Raw genomic sequence first — 21,520 nt, 5'->3', positions numbered from 1 at the left:
GTCCATCAAACACCTTTTCTACGTTGCTTCGTGAGAACAAGTCCATTAAATCCACGTTAATCTATATCACTTAATAGGTCAATTCCACGGTCCCGAATCAGCAGAGAAAAACTCTAACACGAGAATAACTTTCTGGCCAAATAAAACATTAGTAATTTATATTCCAGGAATTCTAAGTATGGATAGAAGCTGGGCTGGCTGCAAACATACATTATTTAATGACAAATCCAAAAGATGCATGCTTCCTCCGACCATCAGCATGAAAAATGATATCTCCATTTTGGATACACCTACAACACACCATACCAACATATGCTATAACAGCATGATAGTTTGACATGCCTAGATTGCATGCAAATCCTTGAGCTGACCGTTCATCCTACCATCGTACGCTTTCGACCTCGCTGTCTCACTGTCGAGATAGCAGAATGGAGACAAATCACCTTTGTGTGGATAGAAGTGTGCGTGTATATACAGAGAGGAAGGGCAAGAAAAAGTACCTTGTGCTAGCTTGTTCATTGTGGATGACCATTGTTTAGAAGACTTCCTATATGCTGAGAGTATTTTATCCATCTGCCAGACAAAGAACTGACGTCTAGTCATCTGACCAAATTGAGAGCAACATGCATCTAAAATAAAATGAATAGTGTTTGCAATTTTGAAATTACCATTGGCTGGAGGCAAAAAATGAACGGAAGAGAAAGTATAAAAGTAGAGATTTTTCCAATGTACTAAAGAAATGAAAATAGTAGTTGTTCTGAAGTTGCTTTAAGAAGGATCTTAATTAAGCCACTTAGACGATCGTTGGATGTGGAGATACACCAGTGATTATGAATACCAAAAGATCCAACAGAACATTCCCATGAACATCTGAATAGCACATCTTTGCATTAACTTGAAGCACATTTTTTTGGTTCAGCTCCATAGTAAATCTCTCTGTTCTGATACTTCTAAGGTGTAGGAAACGCTATTTTCTTATGACATTCTATAAAGGGTACAATGAGGGGGAGGGATATTGGAATATTGGACAGACCAGATAAACCATTGTGACCAAGGAATTATGGATACAGAACACATAATAGCTATAACTTTTGACCCTTCTTAAACCCTGTAGTGGCAGAAACTTTGCCAAGCAGATTGTCCTTTCCTAAAGGGAAGGATGGATCTAGCATAGTGATAAGATTCCTCTTCAACTGAGCATCATCGAACAATGTACACCATGCAGGGGTAGGAGTACTTTCAGTGATCCTCCCTGTACCATGCAAGGGTAGGTGTACTTAAAGACGATCCTCCCTGTACCAAGAACCAACGGGCACTTTGCTTTCCCATAGCTATCCTCTCTCTCTCTCTTTCTCTCTCTCTCTCTCTCTCTCTCTCTCTCTCTCTCTCACACACACACACACACAAAATTTAGACATTAGCAATTTTTACCAAAAAACCACACCTATGGCCAAAAATATAAGTTAAAATATACAAGGAAGCTGAATAATTTTTTAGAAAAACATAGCAGAAAAGACTAGGGATTTCGGAGACTTGACCATCATGCAGTATTGATATGGATACCGGTGAGATTGGAGTTGATATAGATATTTGTTTTATGAACATAAAGACAATTTTAATTAGACAAGTGAACTCAGTTGCATCATAGTAAAGTGGAATGCAATTTACTCACCACATTCCCACATGATGAATGCATGGATACCAAAGCTCTCTCTAGCACGTATAGGTCAACTGCTTTATCCTCAGGAAGAGTTGATGTGAAACTCAGACCAAAATCAATAAGGACCTGAGAAATGAAAATATAATGCAAAAGCCTGGTCAACATTAGAGACTGCAAAATAGACAACTGTAGAACAAGCAAAATTAAATGACTCGAGTCCACTTTGTATTATGTTTGTGCATGTAATTCACTTGATACATTGATATATAAAAAGAAATCAGCTTGTATTATGTCAATCACTTAATGAAGATGCAACTTAGAAGTTTTTTGATATTACCAATCGGTTGTTATCTCTCTTAATAATCATGTTTGAAGTAGTCAAGTCACCATGGATAAGACCCCCATCATGTAGTTTGCCCACTGCATTGCCTATCTGTGTGGCAATATCATCCAATCTTTCTTCATTAACACCATTTGAACCAAAATCTAAGAGTATCTCTTTCACAGAGAGCCCATCCACGTATTCAAATGTCAGAGTATGCAACAACGGGTCGACACCATAGAGTGCTGGTGTGGGAACACCAAGTCGTCTAGCTTTTGTCATGCAGCGAGCTTCCTGGAACAAATGTTGAAACAAAGATATAAACAACCTATTATGGCCTCACAAAAAGCAACATGAAAAGAAACAAAAAGAAGCAAATTGGTCAGCGAACAATAGCTGCATTCCATACTGAAAGCGAAAAAAGAGAAATGAAATGAATTTTTTGGCACTTTAAAGACTAGATAAGAGCATAAATGTAAGAAATTAGCTGCATTCAAGCGTTTAAGTGTCAGTTTCGAGTCCAATAGTGGATGCCGATATTTCTTGGAGAAACGTTCCTTGATGATTGACCTACGCCCCACAAAATTCGACTCGAACACCCTCTGCAAAGGTTTAATCAGCATCAGAAAACATGACAAATCACAAGTACACGATGTTCAAAAGCATAATATCACTTACAGCTTCAGCTCCCTGTTTCACCAATACACCAAAACCCTCTTTTTCTTCTCTATCGACCTCCATGATGATGATATAGAAAAACAGAAGCACCTGAAAAGTGCGAATGAAAGAATCAGATGGAAGAAATGCAATTCTGCAGTTGTTTCATCCTAGGTACACCTGAGTTACACAAATGTCTTAGTTTCATCCTCATCACTACTTGAACTTCAAATATAACACCCATCAAAGCAAAATTATAGCTTGATAAAATTTAGTTCTATCCAATTTGACCCCTATACCGGTCCCTGGTCGGAGCACTACATACCGCCGGCACCGGTGTACCAACACTCGGTACACCGGTACGTACCGATATCTGAAATAAGGCTTAAAAATCAGCCGAAAATAAATAGAAGAGAGGCGGAGGAGGAGGAGAGTACTGATTGTCAGGGCTGGCGGCGGCAGAGCGAGGGGCGAAACGGGCGACGGAGGACGCGAGCGGCGATTACAGGTGAACTCACGAAAGACGAATGATTTAGGAAAGATTAGGGTTTTATTTTTATTGTTAAAATATAAAAATGAAAATTTAAAATGGGACTGGACTTGCCGCCGGGTCCTTTGGTACAGGCCATAAAGAGCTACCGGCCCATTTGTGATTGGGCCTTGGGCCTTGGGCCTTGCTGGAGATAGAAAAGCCCTTTCTTATCAGGTTCTCAGGTGTCCAAATGCATCGTAACCTTCCGTCGATTTGTCACTTTGTGATGACCAAAAAGTGATGATGATGATGATGATGAGATTGCTGTCTTGATCAATATCTATATATATATATTCTTTTGTGAGAAATATTAGATTGGGAGGAGGACAAAATTTGGTACAAATCCCTCTCATCTCTCTCCTGAATTGGATTGCACGATGGCCTGAGATTAACATCTAGCTTTTATAGCTCTCGTCTAACTTCAATGGGTTGTGATGGCGGCGGTGAGAAAGATGATGCAAATCAACTACATGGAAAAGGAGAAGTTCTGATCATCATGGTAAGCAAGATGTTATTGTGGACCACATGATCAAGAAAGGGTAGAGAGGCATGTGAAACTCTCGTGGGTGCACATGTGAGGCCACACAGCATGTGTCTCTTCTGGGGCAAAAATAAATAGATACGTAAAAAAGCAAAAGCAGCTCTTTTTATGATCACCAACCATTAGTTTCTGCTACCAGTCCAACAACATACTCATGAATGCTGTACAGGCACTCGGACTTGAGACATGGATAGTTCTCCCTCCTCCATTAACGACAGTGTCGTGACCTCACGGAGGACCCAAACAATGCTTTTTCACCAGCGAAAGATGTCGATGTATAGGCAATCAAGACTAACGAAGCCATACAAATTCTATTTTCCTGCATCGATGGGATGAAACACTTGAACAGAGACCGTAGGGACTCGTTCCTTCTTGCTCCAGTGTTGGTGGAGGTACGCAGCAGGTGGTGGCTCTGTCAGTCTATAATGCATGTGTCAGGTCTTGGATGAGCATCAAACGCTTATCTACAGCTGGAAAACCTGAGATCCAGCCACGAGTTGCTTCATGTGGGACTTCTGCTGTGTATCTTGATGTGCTTGACACCATCCTGCTGGTTCTTCGAATGAAATCAGACCCATGCATGCATTGATGTCTTTCCTGAGACATGTCATAACCTCAAATTATTCGAGATAAAGCAAGGTCTGCCAGCTTTGATGTTTTCTCTTGTGAAGATTTCATGCTGCTGTAAGTTTCAGGCAAGAAGAATCATGGTGTGGGAATTCCTTCTCTCGCATCTTTTCGTCCGACAAAGTCAGCAGCATGCAAGCCACGCCTGCACATCACCATCAAGCTGAATAGACCAAAGCCTTCCTGGCTTGCGTGTCACTTCTTCTTAGTAGATTCTCCAAACCCGAGGTAAGTGATTCGTACTCTTTGTTTGCTTACAAACTAATCGCAAGTCTCAAATATTCCTACACAGAGTCGATGTCCAGAGGTAGACTGGTCAAGTGACTGTCCAGATGCATCTTTATGTGCTACATGAGGTCTCTCTCTCTCTCTCTCTCTCTCTCTCTCTCTCTCTCTCGATGAACATGAGGTCTACAAGGTTACTATTGGAGGACAGTCTAAAGCATATCATAACATGTATGGGCACGTCAGGTTTTGGCGCGATCAATGTTTTCACTGCCGGCCACCGTCCACCTCTATAATTCCGGCACTTTTGTCTCTCGTCGTCTTGTAAAAGATGTCCACAACGTTCCTATCAATGACGAAACCACCATCAAATATCGTTGGCTAGAGACTGTCATCTATATAAGATTACCTCAGTAACCAGTATAAAATTACTTCATCAATCCAGGACACTCAGTTTAATCCGACTTGATTAGCTTTCAAAGAGATCATATTAGCTCTATGTGAGGATTTTCGATGTGATTTTTTTTCTAATGTAATTGACATCAATGATATAAGGTTTCTAGAGATTTAGTTCTAGCAACACTCGTCATTATGTATAAGAGAATGTTGAGAAGAGGAGATTTGGTCCATTCGAGATTCACATATCATTATAAGATTGATATGAAATATTCTCCCTATCAAATATTTTTCTTTCTAATTAACCACAGGAATAAATATTCACCCCACTCAATTATTTGGTAGTAGATAGCTATATCCACTACTAAAAGCCTAAGAACACCGAATAGTCAAATGTTTTGGCAGCTATGAGTCTATGCATGGCGAAGAAACAGAAAAGATTGTTTGGCAATATATGCCCCCATTTGTCCCTCTCTTACAAGCACATTGGTGTGCGCTTGATCAAATTTAAATCTATATTACGTGGAGTTTAGCACATTAACTGTGTCAATTCAATGCTGTCTTTTTTAGAATTGTAGTACTGCAAGTTTAACATTCCTAAGAAATTTATCTCAATTTTTACTAGTGTGTTCTATCTCGGATGAGAGATAAATGTAACACCCTCAATTAATTTCACATCGGAAATGAACATGATTGAGATTGATTTATAAGGATATGATGAATGTACTATTATCAACTTCAGCTTAAGCATTTTGATCAATAGTTTAGATCAAAATAAAGTTGATAGGTCCGTTAGCTCATCAAACTTGGGTCCTAAACGTTGAAATTTAACGAAGGAGGTAAAAATAAACTTGATTACTTTTCCTAATTTCAACTTGTTATAATGCATCACTTGTCTATTTATTTATCCCAGTTAGAAGATGTGTCTCATATTTATTGTTCATATAAATATGTTCTTTTATTTTTAAAAGTAATAATGCAATTACCTACCTATCCTTCACAAGTCCAAAAGAGAGTAGATGATCATATATATATATATATATATATATATATATATATATATATATATATATATATATATATATATAATAATAATAATAATAATAATGATAATAATTTAATTTAGAGCAGTAAAAGCTGTATTTCATAAAGCAGAACCCATTTTAATCAAGTAATTTGCAACCTATTTTTGATCAAGAATAACCAAATTATGAAATAAAATGAAAAATTATTCTGAGAACTTAATTGAAACCTAGTTATAAAATAATTGAGTTAATGAACCAATAAGTCAAAGCTATGTTTGACCCTTGATTATGATACATTAGTTGTGGACTTTGGTCAAAGCCAGCTTCCATAATTACATTCGCATATTAAATCTTCGAAAATTTTTGTCAGGTCGGACTCGGTGTCGGATGGACATCAGTAGTCGACCGAGCCAACCGGATGTTGCCACGTCTGCTCGAGCATGTGATTCGGCTGACCACCGAACCCAATCGAGTCTGACTCCCCACCGCTGCTGATACGATTAATCTGCTCGAGCATGTGATTCGGCTGACCACCGAGCCCAATCGAGTCTGACTCCCCACCGCCGCAGACACGATTAATAGGATTCCGTCAGCGACAGTGCTTCCACAGTGGACCACCTCGTAATTCTCCGGTCCAACCGAGGCATTTAGCTCGACCACCGCGAACACGAGAACCGACGACACGACAAGAACAAGACCCGAGAAGGGAGTCCAAATCAGATGGCAATCCTGTAAATTGCCCCACATCTAAGTCACGTGACGTGGGCGATTTGCTGTCTCGGATCGGACAGGAACGCTGTCTGCCTCGCCAGCTGGCACCATCCTTGAGTCGATTGGCGAGCGGGACCCACAAGTTTGCTCTTGAAGAATCCTGTTTCCTGCGTCGGATCGGACAGGTGAGGACAATACACACAGCAGAGAAAGCTCGCGGGAGAGAGTGACACGGGGAAACATTGTGTGTATATGGAGAGCGGCTTAAGAAGGAAGAAGAACCGCTTCTCGCCAAATCGAAGAGACTAACAGCTTCCACAGGATCCGCTGCTCTCAGTCTAAGCCCTACACTACGCTGCTTACTTTCCGTAACCCGTCGGCTCTACTCGCCAATCAACTCGGAATTACTCCGAGATTTGAACACCAGACCTCTCACAAGACGCCTCTTTCGCCGTTCCACGTCGTTTGTGCTCGAGTTTTTTCTCCTTTTCTAGTGTGCACTGCAGCCTTTGCTTTTTGTCTTGCCAGTACCGAAAAGATAGGAACAGTAGAGAGTGAGAGAGGGGAAAGAGGAGATGGGTTGAGGGTGGATGAGAAAGGCAGCTGGGCTGTTGCTCGTTGGTGATCGCTTCAGATTTGCTCCTTGGTATGGCGTTTCCTCACCCCAAGATTAGATCTTTCTTTCGTGTTCTCGTGGTTTTCTTGCGATCTGCATGCTGGACTTGGTCTCTAGTTCTTGGAGTGTCGGATTCTTGGTGCCAAACATCAATGCCCGCGACGATCTGTTGTCCAGGATCCGAAGTGATTCGTTTTCGAACCTCTAGTGTCTTGATCTTATGCAAAATCGGTGTTATTTCCTTTGTTGTCGATTATTTATTTTTTCTGTCCTGTGGATTTTTTTTGCGAAATTTTGTTCTCTCGCATAAGATTAGTGCCATGAGAATCAATGTGGAAAAAAAAAAACCTTCTTTATTCTCCACAGCAACTGTATCGCCTTCTCACCAGCCATTTAGGAAAAGAACTTGTTCTTGTTTCATTCCTCAAATCCTTCCATTTGTATTCCGACTCTTTTGATTTTGCATGGTAGGCTTCGTGTGTCCTCTCCCATAAGTGGATTCTACAAGTAAAATTTCCTTTTAATCTGTTTTTAGTGGAAAAGCCGATAGAACCAACGCCATTTGTTTCTTCTGTTCCTGGTGGTAGTTCTTGTGCTGCAGGTTGTTTGGGCTTGGGAACGTTCCGTTTTCTTAGCGGCTTCCATCTCTTTTTAACATTTTAGTCGATGCTTTACTCACTTCTGATTTACCGAAAGCCGGAAAAAAAAACATAGATTAATTGCTCTAGATGGTGGATTTGAGCAAGGTTGACAATTTTCGTATTATAATTCCTTTTTTTTGTGATCAGGAAACCCTCGATTTTTTCATGACCTTTGATAAGGCTAAGGAGTTTTTCTTCCCAAAAATATATTGACGCATTGTTTATGTATTATCTCTGTATCGCTTGGAGGTTTCAAACACTCATCCCTGTCGTATATTGATGCAACTGATGTCTAACAAGCACCAGAGTGAGGGCATCAGGCATGTTCTGATTGTCTTATAGCTTGATTTTGGACACTGGGTGGCCTTTCAATCATCTTTAAGTCAATATTTAATTCCACTTTCACAAAATCTTTCTACTTTCTGAAGCATGCCTTTGTGCAATGCCTAGGTAAACTGCAAGATACCGAATTGCTTTTCAAGCTATCAAATGTGGTGTTAACTTCAGAGTAGTTTTCACTGGTTTTATTTCTCAGCCGTGCCATAGATCTATCACTGAAGATTTTGTAATCGAGCTTTTTCAATATAAAAGAATAATATTTATCGTGCTTGAGTCCATGGCGGCCAAGCTGCAAGCTGAATCCAGGCGACTTTATTCATGGTGGTGGGATAGTCATATTAGTCCAAAGAATTCCAAATGGCTTCAGGAGAATCTTGCAGGTACTTGACAATTTTCTTCTTGATCAGTGTCTCCCTTGGAACTACAGTTTCATGGAGCTCCACACTTAATAAAAAGAAAATTTGTGAAAGATCATTATTATTTTTACTTATTGTTTACTATTCTCATGCAGCTCGGCATGATTTATCAGTTGTCATTTCCTACACTTAGTCAAAGAGTAGTCATTCCTTTAGTCTTGCTTGACCAAGATTGCCTTTTATAAAAGATTTATTCTCCTCTTGTTTATTTATGTATGGTGCAGCTAAATTTGAATTTAAATTATAGGAAAATGAGCTTCAAAGTTATCTAAATTACATCGTTTTTCATGTTTAGCTGAATTTGATGTTCCAGAAATTCCACATTTTATTTTAGCGAAAGTTGACTTGTCATGCACCATAACACATGCCTTCTTTCTAGCACATGGTGCAATCCCATTCTGTTTTTGTGATGCCATGTTAGCTCTGTGAGTGCTGATGGACCCCTGATGAATCTTGACTGATTTTTCTGCATAGATCCCTAATTTTGTAACCTTTGATGCTTTATTGTGTTCTCAAGATATTCTTTCTTCCTTTCTTAATTCAGGATTGGGTTTAATTGGATCCACAACTCAAGTCCAATCACTATACCAGCTAAATTTTAGAATATAATGTATTAAATGCACTATGAATCATCAATACACTCATCATTCAATTTCACCCATTACTTTCATGCCCTACTCTCTAACACAAAATTTGACTCTTAAGCAGCAATGGTGAAAATTTTCTTGTCATGAGCTGCATTTCCACATATTCACATTATTAGTAGAGGAGAGCAAATTCAGCATAGCTTAATTCCTTTGTTAGTCTTTTAGGGACCATTGCCCTTCACTTTCTTGTTAGGATCATACTAGCTTCATAAGGCACATTTAGCATTATTGTGATCGACTACCCATTTGTTATCCATCATGGGTAATAATAACCTTACTGTTCTTCTATTTTCTTTCCTTAAATAAACTGTCATTCTTTCATATCTTGAGTCCATTTTTTGTCTGAGTGCTCCATTATCCAACTAGAACAATTAAACAGGTATGTAGACATTGGCAATTTAACAAAAATTAAATATCACTGAAAATGGCAAAAAGATTGTTTTCAATCTTCTAATCCTTGCCAAATATCTAGAAGACAAAATTAAGAAAATATATATCAAGAAATACCAATTGTTCGTTTAGTCACACCTCCGAAGTTTTTCCAGAGGTCTGAGTGGGCCTATCCAATGAAGAAGCTTGCAGTTTCTACATAACAGTCCATGAAATCAGTCAAATAGTAATGTTTGATAGGTACATATTTTTCATTATTTGAGATATAAGTGATTCTTAAAGTAGCCAAAATATCTTATAAGAGAGATGTGCCAATGATATCTGTTAGGTTCTTTTATCCTTTAGATACGAGTGATAGACGTGCCAAGCAAAAAGTTCTTCATGCATATTGACTTCTGATACAGAAAATATGAGCACAATGAGGACCAAAAATTTCTTTCTAAGACATACTTAATTATCTGTAATCAATTTGCTTGTCCTCTCTGAGGACACCCCATCCATCACAATGTGCGTTTGTGTTGTTGAAGTTGATGAGGTTTTGGACGATCATTTGAACCTGTAATTGATGCAGGCTTAATTATACTGTAAATATCATTACTGGAAATTAGGTAAGCACTGAGAGAAACAGACCACCTTGATCAACGATAATTGGTTGAATTAGATTGAAGAAAACCCTTTGTTTTTCTTTTTGCAGATAAAAGCTATTTAAATTTTCTTCCATGGCTGGGTTAAGTGTATTTCAAAGAGCAAGCATCTGAAACATGATAGGGTTTCGAGCTATTGGGAATTAGGTAAGCAGACAAACCAGTAAGTGTATATGTCAATTCATCTTTGGATGGCTTAAAGCTTTTGCCTACTGAGATCTTTTTAGGCATAGTTATCATAATGGAATAATGAACTAAAACCCTTAGCTTTCCATGCTTTTACTGGGCCGATAGAAGGAATGATCTCCAATCTTCTGTTTGTATTGTGTGAGCTCATAGATAAGAAGGCTTGCATTGGGAAAGCTGATCCAAATCCTAAAACATATGCAGGCTGCTTTGATGTTCTTTATCAGTTGTGGGAATTCTCCAGTGTATAACCAGTCAACAAAGACCATGTAATCTACCTTGAATTTAGCCCATAAAATTGTCTGTCAAAAATTTTTCACATTGCTGGAAATGCTTGTATGCGTCATAGGGAGGCAGAAGTGGGGAGCCACATGCTCCCCATTCTCCATAAACATCCCACATATGTGTGAGAATCCCTCTTCTTCTAACATTTTCTTGATTAGAAGTTCTATGCTTTGCAATTTTGCTCTTTAAGCATCTAGCTTAGTGTGAATTTATACATTTTATAAGAATGGGAGAATCATACACTTATTTAAATAAGCAAAACCTCTCCATTTAGGGATAGTATCATCGATAATATATTGCATTAATTTCTTTTTCTCTATGACTTTATCATTATTTGACTGCTAAGTTGTGAATTTCTACGATAATTAATATGTGACCACTTTTTATTATCTTGGAAATAATTTTAACTAAAAGGGGCACTGCTTGAACAGATACGGACATGAAGGTCAACACAATAATCAAGCTGTTGGAAGAAGATGCTGATTCCTTTGCAAGGAGAGCTGAGATGTATTATAAGAAGCGCCCTGAGCTCTTGAAATTGGTTGAGGAGCTCTACCGAGCATACCGTGCATTAGCAGAAAAATATGATCATGCAACTGGAGCACTTCGCCAGGCCCATCGGACAATGGCAGAGGCATTCCCTAACCAAATTCCATTAGTACTGTCAGATGAGTCACCTTATGGTTATTCTGGCAATGAGGCAGAGCCTCACACTCCTGAAGGGCCACCACCCCTTCGTGCGTTATTTGACCTTGATGAATTACAGAAGGACGCATTGAGCTTGTCATCCGAATTGCATGTAATTAAAAGAAATGGGGGATATTCTGAACCAAGCGATTCATTATCAAGCAAAAAAGGGTTGAAGCAATTGAATGAGATGTTTGCAATTGGGGAAGGGACAGCATTTACAACATCTGAAGGGAGAGTAAGAAAAGGACTACATTTTCAAGAGGAAGAGGGACAAGATCTTGAGAATATAACACATAAGTGTTCCAGAGAACAAAATCAAGTTAAGGAGAAACAGGATGCGAGCTATGTGACAACAGGTCTGCAACAAGACATTTCCCAGTTATCATCAGGGAGCCAAAATATGAAGAACCAGATAACAACAGAATCTGATCGTAATAATAAAACAGAGAATGAGCTTCAAGGACTAAAGGACAGAATCTCTGAATTAATTTCTGAAAAAGAAGCAAGTAATATACAGTACCAAATATCTCTGGAAAGAATCTCTGTTCTCGAATCTCAAATCTCAACAACACAGAACGAATTGAGGAAACTCAATGATGAGATGGTAAACAAAGTCAAGAAGCTACAGAGTTCTGAAGAACTTAACCAATCTCTTTTGTTGGAGCTAGAGATGATAGCAAAGCAAGTAAACATGGAAGAGAATGAACTTCACCAGAAGCGAGAGGAATTGGAGAAACTCCAAATTACTATCGAAGAAAAACACCAGCAGTGCATGCAGACTGAGATGGCTCTCTGCCTAAAGGAAAAGCTGCACACTCAATCTCAGGAAGAGATAGATCATTTGAGTAGAGAAATTCAAATATGGATCCAGAAATTGAGGGATATAGAATTGTGTAATGTGGATCTACAGGAAGAGATATGTAAGCTTAAGGAGGAAAATGGCACCTTACATGAACAAAATCTTCACTCTAGCTTGATGATAAAAGAACTTCAAGGTAAAATAATTTTGATCGAGGAGAAGAATAAGACCCTTGAAGATGAAGTTCGGCTCTATTTATGTGAAAAGGAAGGTCTCACTGAAGAGCTTAACCATATTAAAGAAGATATAAATGATCTAGAAGGCAAACACCGAGATCTGATGGAGCAAAAGGAAGCGGCAAGCATATGTGCAGAGTCCCTTAAGGCAGCTGTAAAGGATTTACAGAATAAAAATTCTGCGTTAAACGATATATGCAAGAAACATGAAGCTGAAAAAGAGTTTCTTGTGGACAAGCTGAGAGATATGGACAATGTATTAGAAAAGAACATGGTCTTGGAAGATTCACTCGCTGATGCAAGCATTGAGTTAGAAGTTCTAAGAGGAAAGACTTTAGCACTAGAAAATTTGCATGAATCTCTCAATGGTGAAATTTCCAACTATATTGCTGAGAAAAATGCACTTGTTCCTCAGGTAGAGATTCTTACTCAGGATGTGTGTACCCTTTCAGAGAAAAATATATTCTTGGAGAACTCTGTATCTGATTTAGGCACTGAAGTCAATTGTTTGAAATCAAAGTTAAAGGACTTTGAACGATCCTGTCAGTTGCTCAGCAATCATAACTCTGGTCTTCTTGCTGAAAGGAAGAGTTTTCTCTCTCAGATAGAGATCCTTACTCAGAATGTGGAGAAGCATTCCAAGAAAAGTTCCTTCTTAGAGAACTCCTTATCTGATGTAAGCAATGAAGTTGGCCGTTTGAGGTCAAAGTTGAAAGAGTTCGAGGAATCCTCTCAGTCACTCAGGGATCAGAACTCTAATCTTCTCTCAGAAAGGAATGCTCTTCTTTTGCAGGTCGAGATCCTTACTCAAAATCTGGAGAAGCTTTCAGACAAGAATTCCTTCTTGGAGAACTCCCTATCTGATGTAAGCAGTGAAGTTGGGTCTTTGAGGTCAAAGTTGAAAGATTTTGAAGAATCCTGTCAGTCGCTCAGTGATCAGAACTCTGGTCTTCTTGCTGAAAAGAACAATCTTCTTTCTCAGTTAGAAACTCTTAATCAGAACGTTGAGAAGCTTTCAGAGAATAATTCCTCCTTGGAGAGTTCTCTATCTGATGTAACTACTGAAGTTGGGTGTTTGAGGACAAAACTGAAGGACTCTGAGGAATCCTGTCAGTCTTTAAGTGATCAGAATTCTGGTCTTTTTGCAGAAAGAAATGCTCTTGTTACTGAGATAGAAGTTCTTACTCAGAACATGGAGAACCTTTCACACAAAAATTCCAGGTTGGAAAATTCCCTTTCTGATGTAAATAGTGAAATGGCTTGTTTGAAGTCAAAGTTGAAGGACCTTGAAGAATCATGCCAATCACTTAGCAATCAGAACTCTGGTCTTCTTTCTGAAAGGGACAATTTACTCTCTCGAGTAGTGACCTTTACTCAGAATGTCGAGAAGCTTACGGACAGAAATTCTTTCTTGGAGAACTCATTATGTGATATAAGCTGTGAAGTCGAATCTTTGAGGTCACAGTTGAAAGATTGTGAAGAGTCATCTCAGTCACTCAATGATGAAAGGGACAGCCTTCTTTCACAGGTCAAGATTCTTACTCAAAATCTAGAGAAACTCTCAGACGAGAATTTGCTTTTGGAGAAATCCCTATCTGATGTAAGCAGTGAAGTTTGGTGTTTGAGGTCAAAATTGAAAGACCTTGAAGAATCATCTCGTTCGCTCACCAATCAGAACTCTGGTCTTCTTGCTGAGAGGAATAATCTTCTTTCTCAATTGGAAATTCTCGCTCAGAATATAGAGAAGCTTTCGGAGAAAAATTCCCTCTTGGAGAACTCTCTATCTGATGTGAGGACTGAAGTTGGATGTGTGAGGTCAAAGTTTAAGGACTCTGAGGAATCCTGTCAGTCTCTTACTGATCAGAATTCTGGCCTCATTGCTGAAAGGAATACTCTTGTGTCTCAGGTACATTTTCTTACTCAGAACATGGAGAATCTTTCACACAAACATTCCTTATTGGAGAACTCGTTATCTGATGTTAACTGTGAAGTTGAGTGTTTGAGATCAAAGTTGAAAGACTTTGAAGAATCTTCTCAATCACTCAATGATCAGAACTCGGGTCTTCTTGCTGAAAAAAGCAATCTGCTTTCTCAGGTTGAGATCCTTACTCAGAATGCGGTGAAGCTTGGACACAAAAAATTAACCTTGGAGAACTCCCTAACTGATGAAAGAAGTGAGGTCAGGTGTTTGAGGTCAAAGTTGAAAGACTTTGAAGAATCCTCTCGGTCACTAAATGATCAGAACTCTGGTCTTCTTACTGAAAGGAACAATCTACTTTCTCAGGTAGAGGTTCTTACTAAGAATCTGGAGAAACTTTCACAAGAGAAATCCTTTTTGGAAAACTGCCTGTCTGATGTAAGCAGTGAAGCTGGATGTTTGAAGTCAAAATTGAAGGATTCTGAAAACTCCTGTGACTCTCTCCGTGATCAGAACTCTGGCCTTCTTATTGAAAGGGACACTCTTGTCAGTCAGGTTAATTTCTCTCCCTCTTCCTATTTAAGTTGTAATTACTCTGTGATAACAATTTTTCCAATTAATTATACCTGAAAGCATAACGATTATTCTAACTTGCCATATAAATTTTTTACGAAGCTCTATTTTGCTGCCTGAATAGTTTATTCCTGTTTATGTCAGGTTAATAACATCACTCTGAATTTGGAAGAACTGGAGAATAGGTTAGTGGACATGAAGGACGATAACTTGAATCTAACAAGAGAAAAGTATCTGATAATCAGTCAGGTCAAGGATCTGCAAGATCTTTTGAAACTAGAAAAAGAAGAGCATGAAACTCGTATCCAATCATTCAAGTGTCAGCTAGCCACATCAGAGAACCACAATTTTCTTCTGCAACAAGAAAGCCAGCTTAAAGATCAGCAGCTTGAATCAGAACAGGATAATGTGATTGGTTATCTAATAGGAAATTTTATCTTACAAAGAAGTTTGTCCGATGTGAATGGAAGGAACTTGGTTCTTTTGAAAGAATGCGAGAAAAATATCGAGGCATGTAGAAGGACTGAGGCACTTATTTCAGCACTTGAGCAGGAGAAACTTATGCATATCAAAAACATAATGTCATTGTCAGAGCAAAATGAGAAGTTAAGAACTGGAATTTGTTTGCTGCAGAACACTCTTATTGTTGGCAAGAAGTCTGTTTCCGTGGATGAATTCCAGGTCGAAGTTCTCATAGATATTATTTTGGGCGAATTTAGAAATATTCTGAATTGTGTTTCAGAAGCCGAGCATGATAATCAACTACTGCATCTTGAGATATCAGTTCTTGTCACTATGCTGAAGAATACAATGCTGGATCTGGCCAGTCTGAGATTGGATAAATGTTCTCTTGAAAAAGAACGTGATATGAAAACCAAAGAATTATTAGCATTAGGAAACAAAAATCTTCAACTTCGAGAATTGAATGAAAAACTAATGAATGATGTGGAAGCAAGCAACCAAAGGGAAGTAGAATCAAAGACTGCAATGAAAGTTTTCCATGAACATTTGACTGACCTGCAAGAGGCTCTCCTGACATCTAAATATGAAATTCAAAATTTAATTGAAAACAAGAAGATTCTCATGGATGAACTTTGCAACTTAAGAGAAAAACATAATTTGTTGGAAGAGGAACATATTGAAGTCCTTGCAGAGGCTCTGAAACTAGACCACCTTTATTTGTTGTTTAGGAACCATAGTGCAGAGAAATTGTCGGAGTTGAAATCCTTCACTTATGATCTGGATTCTCTTCATTTTATTAAAAATGCTCTTGATGCTGAGATTGATAAACTAAAGGAGAAGATAAAGATACTTGAGGCAGAAAAAACACATATTAGGGAGTTCGTTACTTACCTAGAAGAAGAGTTCAGAAATCATGTCCTGCTTTCAGAATTTGATTTGTTTACAGCTACATGCGTCTGTGAGGAGTTAAGTCTTCAAAGACAAAGATTAGAGAGCCAACTGTTACAAAAACAGTCACAGTTACTGGAAATAAGTCAAAATGCTCAATCCACCCAACAAAAGAACTTGGAATTGTGTAGAATTCTTGATGGTATTCAGCTGGATTATGAAGCAGATAAGCTGATCAAAGAAGAGTTGGCGCAGAAGATTTCAACTTTATCTGAAGTAGTTGTCGACAGAAATAAGGAGATCAGATGTCTTTATGAAGCAAATGAGACGCTGCAAAGGGAAATTTATCATATGCGTGAAGAAGTTAAAGTACTTATGAGCAGGGAGGAAGATTTGAAATTAGAACTGCAGAAAGAAATAGATGAAAATGAACACTGTGAAGTCGAAATCAAAGCATTATTAAGTGATATCCAAGTCTCCACAGTTAATTCAGCGCTGTATGAAGAAAAAGTTCATGAGCTGATACTAGAAGAAGTTGGTTCCCTATTGCAGAAGGAGACATTGAAAATGGAGGTAGCTTTAACCAAGGAGCAATTGGATAGTATGAAGAAAAAGCTTGATGATTTAGAGGGAGAAAACAATGGGTTGAAGGCTGGCTTAGATTTCTATCTGGCTCTGGTTGCATCTTTGTGGAATAGTGTTAAATCTCTGGAAGAACAAATTATGACAATGTCAAAGCCCAGAATATCAATCTGTCATGACAAAGAGGTACTCCTAGATTTGTTAAATATGATGAATCTGCTGGTACTGCTAACATTTAAATCATAATTTAAGTTTCGAAACAGAAAATTCGACATGCAACTTGAGTTAAGCTACTTGAAGAATTGACAAGCTTTGAGATTTGATAACTAGTAATTAAAATATTTGAGATAATCAAATATGAGGATTTAATTAATATCTCAAACCATTATGATATAAATAGTAATGAGTGGTTGAACAGTATAACAATCTATATTGTCCGGTAATGGAATAAAATGATAAAAAAATAAAAGTAATGGTATATGTATCAATATTAAAACTATACATTTCGATATTGGTACTTGGTTGGGCCAGTAAATATCAACGGGACTAGCATTTAAATCCTTGACAGATATGTACTACTTTTCAAATCTATAAGCAGTTACTTCGGTAATTTTGGGTATTAGTCTAGTGGTTTCTGTAAAGCATAAGGTTCCTTAATTGTGATTTTTCTAAAACCTAAATGATATCATAAAAATCGGAATACCTTTTTCTTTTGAATTCATCCAATTACAGTCTGCCCCTTGAGATCATCAAATTATAATGGTAACTTCCCAAACCAAGGTCATTGGCAACAAAAACTTGTGATCTTGTTAAAGTCTAACTATATCAGAATGTACATATATGTACCATACTAATATGTAGAATACACTTTTGCATCATTGTTCCTTTCACTCAACCATTACCGTTGGACTTGCCTAGATTTTTGGAGAGGTATATATGCTAAAGTAAATTACCATGAGGACATTAAGACCAAAGCAAGATCCAAGAGGGCATTTACATGAGCAATTGAGTAATATGGATCATCACAATTTTATGTAGGATTAATACGACAGACTGTTTTTTCGAATTGGGGTGATGTGGGGAGGGAGGTTGGTGTTGGTTTGGGGGGAGGCATTGTGACACTGATTTTATTTTATGAGGGTGTACATGTACAGAAATTTTTAGTTTGCTATTGACCAGTAATTGCATCACAAATTAACGACAAATAGAATCAATTAAAACTGAAGGACCATCACACCTCACAAGAAGCAGATATGATGATATGACATTTTAAGAATTAAAAACTGATGTCTCTGATTAAGATTCAAAGGACAATTACAATGATATATCTTATTGCTTTTCAGAAAGGTAATTTTTGTATTAAAAAAAATATAAAGTCTGACAGTTTATTTTTGAACAGCTTGTTTATATTGTTTCTTATTAATTTTTATTGCTTCAGCAATACAATAGCAAACTATTTGGTCTATATATGGATATATATTTGTCAAAAAACAATGTAGATCCATCCCTCATATGATAAAATTAGTCAGGTGTCAGAAGTGCTTTAATGTGTTGGATGAATGAATGAAGTCTAGTGGATTTGAATGAACGAAGTCATGAGTTTACCGAGTCAATGGAGTGTGTTTGATCTCAAGTTTTGTGAAGACCAAGTGGAAAGCTGAATTGAATTGAAGACTCTGGCACAAGTTAACTTGGACATGTCCAGCTGTGTTACTACAAGCTTGTTTTCATGAATTCATCGAGTAGAGTTCTCTGAATGCATCTGAGTAGGGAATTTTATGGTCAACTGAATTTGTCCTGCCTTTAATTTTGAGGTCTGATGAGGCTGAGTGATCCAACTCCATAGCTGTATGCAATCAACAATTTATCCACACAGCTGAGTGTGATCAACTTAGTGAGCTTGCAATTTCATCAACATTTTAGGTATGTGATGACAAATTATTCCTTTTCAAAAATAAGTTTGTTACCCACTTATCACATGCTTGAGATACCAACATATTAATATCCAATCCTTGTATTTTCTGCCTAGACCATCAGAATTTTGTTTTTTACTTTTGAGTGTAGAATTTTTCTTTATTTTCTCAGGTAAGCTACAATGTTTGCTAGTTGTGTCTGTAACATTCATTTGTGACACTCATTTCGTCTGTTTCCAGGTTTTACCTTTGGTTCCTCATCATCATCACTGTGATAACCAACCTAGTGATGGTTATAAGGCAATGAATATTGAAGGCATTCCAGTGTTGGAGAAATTGATCACCAAAGTCAAACTTCTTGAAGAAGTGATAGTAGACATTCAAAGTCACAGACAGCAGGAAGGGTTTGATGCCAACTCCAACTCAGAGGCTGCAAGTAAAGAAACTAAAGGGATAAAGATAAATGAAATTGGACTGGGACAGGAAGCTCAAGTGAACCTGCATTCTATTGAACATGTTGATGATGGTGGACTAAATGATACTGAAATCACCAAGGGCAAGAATGGGCAAGTGACAAAAGATATTCAACTCGATCAGGGCTCAAGTTCTTTGCCGTACAGGACCATTGGTTCATATGGTTTAAGCAGGATTAGTAATGATGGGATCGATGATCAATTATGGGAAGCTGCTGAAACAAATTGCAGCAAACAAGTATGGAAAACATCAACAGATGCTACGGAACATGACATAGAGCCCGTGGAGGAAGAAAAGAGTGAATACCCGTCCTCAGAGCTGATGGTTGAGAAGGAGCCGAGTGTTGACAAGTTAGAGATACCAACTAGAGTTCTGACATCTCGACAAGAATGGACTAAGAGAGTCCTCGAGAGCCTTCAAAATGATGCTAGGAGGTTATCAGACCTTAAAACCAATGTAAAGGATCTGAAGAGGAAAATGGAAAGCTCTCAAATGGGGAAGCTTCCTGCGAGCTCTGGGTATGATACAGTCAAATCACAGTTGGAAGATGCTGAAGGTGCTGTCATGGAGTTGATCGATACAAACAACAAACTGACGAGCAAGGCTGAAGAATATCATTCCACAAATGGCATGGGCACAAAATCTGAAGAAAGCAGCAGCACCGGAAGAAGACAAATCTCCACACAATCAAGAAAGGAATCAGAGAAGGTTGGAAGGCTGGAGCTGGAGCTGCATAAAATCCAGTATGTCATGCTGAAATTTGAGGAAGAGCACGTAAATCGTCACACCAGTGCCATGGACCGAAGAAGCCGAACGCTGCTGAGCGATTATATCTACGGGAGAAGAGATGGCCGTAGACAGACAAAGAAGAGCTCCTTCTGTGGGTGCATGCGGCCGAAAACGAAGGGTGACCAGTGACATTCTTAATCACCGAGATTGCAGCAACTCGCTTCGCACGGAGGCATTAGCTCAATGCAATCTTTTTCTGTGCGCAAGCGAAGTTGTTCTTGATGTAGTTGGTTTGCTTTCAAATTGTCTAGTTAAAGAGAAACTGTACATTTTAGGCCTAGTCTACGTTCGATGCAATTCACTTGGTAGCAACCTATGACTGGTTTTACATTATGGCTTAATGTGTTAGATTCAGTCCTTTTATTGCTGTTGTGGGTATTAACCAAATGAACTCTACAGCATTGCTCTATTATTATATGTTTGAAACCAAAGTCAATTGAAATCTCCAGTTAAACTTCTGCACGTAAACCAGAAGATCCCTTGCATCGAAGCACGGGGGAAGCAGAGCAAATGTAGGAAACAGGAACAGCACAAGAAAAAAGACGGCCGACAAACGTAGCCCTGCAGGAGCTTTCCTTCTCTCACCGACCGAAAAGCTCAGAGAACTGACGTTACCAACTCAATTGATCTCTGCATGCGGAAAAATTGCTACAAAATAAAGCAACTGTGCGCCCGACACCAATGTGGTTAGGAGGGAATTAGGATCCTTCGTTTGCGTTGCTATCATGATCGACGGCTTCCCTCGGAAAAAGGTGAAATCGACTGTTAATTATTGGAACATTAGTTTCAGACTAACTAGATTTGATACTGACATACTTACAATTAGATTCCTTGTCGGGTTTGGTGATTCTTTTCTGGCGCTTTCATTTTAGATAACTACGAGCTGTAGTTCAACAGTAAAATTACCAACTGTGATGATATTATTTGCTCTTTTGGCCATGATTTATGAGAAGCCATTCAAAGGCTGCCTGCCTGCCTGCCTGATTGGAAGATCATGCTACCAAATGATGTCTCTCGACATTCTCCATACTCTTCGTGCCGCATCCTTCCCTTGCAGCAGCCTCGGTGCATTCCGGCGGTTCCCGTTCTTCCAACACTAAGGCTGTCATCCACGCCACCCTTCACGCATCCGATACAGTGGGCAAACTCCATTACGGAGATCAGCCAATTACCAGCCGAACTTGTGGACTCATGACTACGTACTATCACTCACAAGCAACAATGCGCGCGGTTGTCACCATACACCCCTTTGTATTCTAAATTTAACCCAAGCTAGACGAGTACTTGGACAACGCGTCGATGTCGGTCTTCCCGGAACGTCTTCATGACCAATGCT

General features: G+C 38.6%; 2 protein-coding genes across 10 annotated transcripts; one reads left to right on the top strand and one right to left on the bottom strand.

Moving 5' to 3' along the window:
- Positions 1 to 114: 114 nt before the first annotated feature.
- LOC103992845 (uncharacterized) lies at positions 115 to 3,207 on the bottom strand. Of its 2 annotated transcripts, none has more exons than XM_009412718.3 (7): positions 3,077 to 3,207; positions 2,661 to 2,750; positions 2,471 to 2,584; positions 1,998 to 2,276; positions 1,673 to 1,786; positions 501 to 573; positions 115 to 412 (listed from the first exon to the last, which is right to left on the bottom strand). In XM_009412718.3, exons 2-7 carry the CDS (start codon positions 2,721 to 2,723, stop codon positions 375 to 377), a joined length of 681 nt encoding a protein of 226 aa, XP_009410993.2. In that variant the 5' UTR covers positions 2,724 to 2,750; positions 3,077 to 3,207; the 3' UTR covers positions 115 to 374. The 2 variants fall into 2 exon arrangements, with proteins under 2 accessions (XP_009410993.2, XP_009410994.2); XM_009412719.3 differs by having other exon boundaries at positions 2,474 to 2,584.
- Positions 3,208 to 6,992: 3,785 nt separating this feature from the next.
- Positions 6,993 to 20,547, top strand: LOC103992843 (protein NETWORKED 1A-like). 8 transcript variants are annotated; one of them, XM_065118722.1, is made up of 6 exons: positions 6,993 to 7,342; positions 8,599 to 8,672; positions 11,292 to 14,491; positions 14,681 to 15,058; positions 15,221 to 17,194; positions 19,162 to 20,547. In XM_065118722.1, exons 1-6 carry the CDS (start codon positions 7,287 to 7,289, stop codon positions 20,311 to 20,313), a joined length of 6,834 nt encoding a protein of 2,277 aa, XP_064974794.1. In that variant the 5' UTR covers positions 6,993 to 7,286; the 3' UTR covers positions 20,314 to 20,547. The 8 variants fall into 8 exon arrangements, with proteins under 8 accessions (XP_064974794.1, XP_009410992.2, XP_064974793.1 ...); XM_009412717.3 differs by having other exon boundaries at positions 8,404 to 8,672; XM_065118721.1 differs by adding an exon at positions 8,101 to 8,273 and having other exon boundaries at positions 8,404 to 8,672; positions 11,292 to 15,058.
- The last annotated feature ends 973 nt before the right edge of the window (positions 20,548 to 21,520 follow it).

The sequence above is a fragment of the Musa acuminata genome, chromosome BXJ2-7 (genome assembly GCF_036884655.1).
Source record: "Musa acuminata AAA Group cultivar baxijiao chromosome BXJ2-7, Cavendish_Baxijiao_AAA, whole genome shotgun sequence".
NCBI classification, from domain to species: domain Eukaryota; kingdom Viridiplantae; phylum Streptophyta; class Magnoliopsida; order Zingiberales; family Musaceae; genus Musa; species Musa acuminata.
Note: the sequence above shows the minus strand (reverse complement) of the source record. Positions and strands in the feature narration are given on the sequence as shown.